Below are 4,636 nucleotides of genomic sequence, written 5' to 3'. Positions count from 1 at the left end.
CTTCGGTTGTGTTGGTCAAATCGATCGGGCAAATGTAGTAACTCCCTGGTGTGAACTCAGCCACAGAGTGTTAAAGCTTGGGCTTTTATTGCAGTTTTGGATTGAAACTTGATATCAAACTGCCCCAACTTTACTGCCCATTTCAAGATTCGTCTAGAAAAATCCGCTCTCTTGAACAAGGCCTTTAATGGAAAAGCCATTAGGACGATCACGGTGTGGGCATGAAAATAGTGTGACAACTTTCTTGAGGCCATCATCAAAGCTAATGCCAGCTTTTCCAATGGTAGGTACCTTGTTTCGGCGCCCAGCAAGGTCTTGCTAACATAAAAGATAGGCAGGTGTTAGATTCCTTCCGCTCTGACCAACACTGCGCTGACTGCATGCTGTGAAACTGCCAAGTACAAAAAGAGCTCTTCTCTTGGCACAGGGGTTACTAACAATGGAGGAGAGGTCATGTAGTCTATCAAGCTTTCTAGAGCGCGGTCGCATTCCTCATCCCACTCAAATTTGGCCTTCAATGCTTGGAAGAATGGTCGACATCTGTCTGACGACCGACTTATGAACCGGTAAGTGCGGCTACTAGGCCAGTGAGATGCTGTACCACTTTGATTGTGTTGGGCCTCTCAAGATCTTGGATTGCTTTGATCTGAAAGGGATCAGCTTCTATACCCCAGTTAGTCACTAGAAAACCTAGGAATTTGCCTAATCCTACGCTGAATGCGCACTTAGATGCGTTTAGACGCAACTTATGGGACTTCAAAATCTGAAACATTTCATCTAGGTCTCTAAGATGGTCCTTCTCATCCTTGCTTTAGACCACCATGTCATCTATGTAAGTCTCCATTGTTCTGCTTAACAATGGTTCAAACATTTTAGTGACCATCCGTTAGAATGTAGCCCCTGCATTCTTTAGGCCAAAGGGCATGACCTTGTAGTAGTACAATCCTCTGGGCGTTGTAAATGAAGTGACCTCCTGATCTAGTTCATACATAGCGATCTGATAGTAACCTCGATACGCATCAAGGAAGCTAAGTCGTTTATGCCCTGCCGTCAGGTCCACCAGTTGGTCTATTCGTGGTAGGGGAAAACTGTCTTTTGGACATGCTTTGTTGACTGTTTTGTAGTTCACACAAACGCGACACTTGTCGTTCTTCTTTGGCACTACTATAGTGTTGGAGATCCACTTGGGATAGTATACTTCTCTGATGGCTCCAGCCTCCAACAGGTTTCCTACTTCTTCTGCCACTATCTCTACGTGGTGGAGTGCCGATCGGCGCGTTCGCTGAATAATTGGCCTGGTAATTGGGTGGACATTAAGTTGATGGCAAATGATTTTTGAGTCAATGCCAAGCATGTCGTATGGTGTTCAGGCAAACACTTTGATGTTAGAGGTTAAGAATTTCATGACCTCTACTCTCTCACTGCTGAATAACGACGAGCCGAGTAAAAAGAACTTTTCTGGATTCTTTTCATCTATCCTCACCTCAACCAAGTCTTCCACTGCTTTCTGTTATGCTGCTTTGCCGACATCTGCAAACAGTTCGTTGCTTTCTGGCTCCTCCACCATCTGAACAAACCCTTTTGCAGCACGGCTGTCGTTTACCGTAACGAAACACTGTTTCGACATGATTTGGTCTCCTAAGACTTCTTCAATCATGCCGATTTCGTTAGGGAACCGTAATGCCTGATGGTAGATTGACGCCACTAAGCGCATGGCGTGCAACCATACTCTTCCCAAGATTATGTTATAAGTGGAAGAGACCTTCAATACCCAAAATTTCACCTGTTTTGTCATTGTTCCGGCCTTGACTGGTAGGATTATCTTGCCCACTGGCCATTCTGGTATTGAGTTGAAACCGACGAGGGAAGATGTCGCAGGTGCCAAGTCCCTGTTCTCCAATTTCGACTGTTTGAAGGTCTCATAGTACATTATCTCGCATGAGCTTCCTTGGTCAATCAGAATCCGTTTGATGTCGAAATTCTTGACGCACAAAGTGACCACCAGTGCGTCATTGTGAGGGCAATGTAGCCTTGCTAGATCCCTGTCTAAAAAGGATATGACATTCGTAGTGTCCGTTCTGCCTTTTTTTACGGCAGGTTATGCACTTAATACCTCTCTCAAGTGCTCAGCCTTTTTGATCATCCCTCTAAGCTGACATACCCGCTCAGGTTCTATGATCCCATGTATAACATTGATTATACCTTGGGGTGGACCGTTGACCGGCATCCCGCTTGGTTTGTTGATGTCCTGGAGGGCTGGCTGTGTTCCCCCTTCTATATACTAGTCTAGGTGTCCATCGGCCACTAACTCTTCCAGATATTGCCTCAATGGTGTGCAATTTTTAATACGGTGCCCCTTCTCATCATGGAAGATGCAACGGCACCTCTCATCATAGTCCCTTTGTGCTTCTCCCAACTTGGCTACCCGCCGAATGAAGGGTTCATTGCATATCTCGCTAAGAATCCGGTAGATAGGTTTATTGAATACTGTGATAATGGAAGTGTGGACTCTTAACTTCCTTGTTTGGGGGTCCTCTCTGTTGACTCGCCTGCCTCGCCCATTCTTGCTTGGTTGTTCTACTGTGTTGATTTTTGCTGCAGTCTTTTTATCTAGCATCGCTGTTGTGCCAAATTTTGCTTCTGTTGGCTAGCCTGCCTCACCCATTCTTGCTTGGTTGTTCTACTGTGTTGATTTTTGCTGCAATCTTTTTATCTAGCATCGCTGTTGTGCCAGATTTTGCTTTAGCACGGGCGATATCTTCCTCTACTCGGATATGTTGATGCACTCTCTCTATTAGGGCCTCCATCGTGAGGGGTGACGTCATTGTCATTGAGTCCCTTAACTTATTACCGACTGATAAACCCCGTTTATATTGTGCGATGGCGAGATTTGTAGGGCAATCCCCAATCTGGTTGAAAATCCCCCAATATCGACTGTTGTAAGATCTCAATGTCTCATTTTCGCCCATGTCAATGGAGAGTAGCTGGTCAACCTCCACTGGCGTCTTGGTATTTGTTCTGAATCTAGTCACAAATGCTTCTGCCAACTGTGCCCATGAGGCTATGTTGCTTTCTAGCAGCCTTTTGAACCAGGTTAGACCTAGGTCGCCAAGGTTGGATAGAAACAGGATACACATTAGAGCCTCGTTTCGCCGGTATACAGTCATTAACTAGCAAAAGTGGCTAAAGTGCATGTAAGGGACATCCCTTCATAAGTGGTGAATTTGGGTTGGTGGAAGCCTAAGGGTAGCGGTGCGTTCTCAATTGTCAGAACGAACGACGAACTCTATAACCTTGCTAATACTTTATCTACTGGTTCGTAAACAAGGCGCGGTATTGGCATCCCCACCTCGACACTCCCATGTGTCCTAGGGGCCAATCGTTGTAGGACTGAAACTCTGTGAGGGTCGCGAGCCCTGGTGTCCTCCTTCCATCAGGCCCTCTCCTCGAGCACTGTTCGCAGGTTCGCTGACATAGGTAACTCCGTGTGCCTAGATGTCGTTTGGTGCGTGTGCGAGGGTCGATAACTACTTCCCTCTGTACACGACCTTTTAGTCCTCGTTCTCTCAAACCTGAAGTAATGAGTCCTCGAAGTCCTTGATTAAGTGTCGCTTGTTCTAAGGCTCCTACTTTCTGCTTGTGATGGCGTGACATGTCTGTCACAATCTTTCGAGTGGTAAGAGGGTGTGTTGTCTTTTCGGCCCTCTTCCATCGCCATCCATTTTTCCTTTATCTGACGCTTTATTGTCTCCATGTCTGCCGCCATCTTCCCTATTAACTCGTCTTGCTCTCTCACGCGATCCTCCAGAACTTGAGGATCCAACCTCCGCCTCTGTCTTTCAGGACTTTGAAAGGGACGGGGATTGGTGCCCTGTCTCTCCCGTGTGTCCCTCTGGGAGTTCCGTTGCTGGGGTTCTAATTCTGCCATGGGTGGGATAAAAGGTAAACTTTCATGCCTCCCGCCCCCCTCCGGTGTTTGCCCATCAATAGCAGATTGCGACAAATCTTCATTGTGTGCTATTGATTTCAACTAGAGAGGAAAACTTGATTAAAAGGTTTTGTTCTTTGTGCCCTTCCCACAAACAGCGCCAATTGTACGAACGCGAAATAATCTTCTCGTATAATCCTGTTAATCAAGTTTGCACTTCTCCAAACGTCGTCGCTTTGCCACCTAAAAATACAAACGTGAGCTAGTAAGCGAATGTGTCCCGGAAACCTCTCCAGTCAGCAGATAGACCATAGACACAAAAGCTCTGTGTTTTTTAGAGTAAAGATTGCAATACTTGTACATAGGTCCTATCATGAGCTTTTATAAATTCCACCCAACACAATCCTAATAGGACTTCAACTCTCTTTAGTAGAGTCCTCCTAAGAATCACAAAGATAATGCCTATCTTTTTACACCCTTCTCACTGCTTAACCAAGTGAGATGGTCCTACCATAGTCTGGTAGCAAAACAACCGAGCTAACACCACCACGCTTTACGATAGATTTCACCGAGCTCACCTAGCTCGGCTCTGCCTTGTCCTCTTACAGCTCAGCTCTCTCCTCTCTATACCTCGTTTCGGAACACTAAGGCCATTCTACTGGAAAACAGCTTTGACCAAATTGACAGGATAAAGGACCGAGCTGAGCA

The 4,636-nt window shown here is 46.0% G+C and overlaps 1 protein-coding gene across 1 annotated transcript; it reads right to left on the bottom strand.

The window, feature by feature from the left end:
• Positions 1-2,657: 2,657 nt before the first annotated feature.
• LOC145795890 (uncharacterized) lies at positions 2,658-3,167 on the bottom strand. The gene has a single exon (XM_082880821.1). It carries the CDS (start codon positions 3,165-3,167, stop codon positions 2,658-2,660), a length of 510 nt encoding a protein of 169 aa, XP_082736947.1.
• Between the last annotated feature and the right edge of the window lie 1,469 nt (positions 3,168-4,636).

This window comes from Camellia sinensis, chromosome 7 (assembly GCF_055761805.1).
Source record: "Camellia sinensis isolate YWXY chromosome 7, ASM5576180v1, whole genome shotgun sequence".
Classification (NCBI taxonomy): domain Eukaryota; kingdom Viridiplantae; phylum Streptophyta; class Magnoliopsida; order Ericales; family Theaceae; genus Camellia; species Camellia sinensis.
This window is presented reverse-complemented; position numbering and strand designations above follow the sequence as displayed.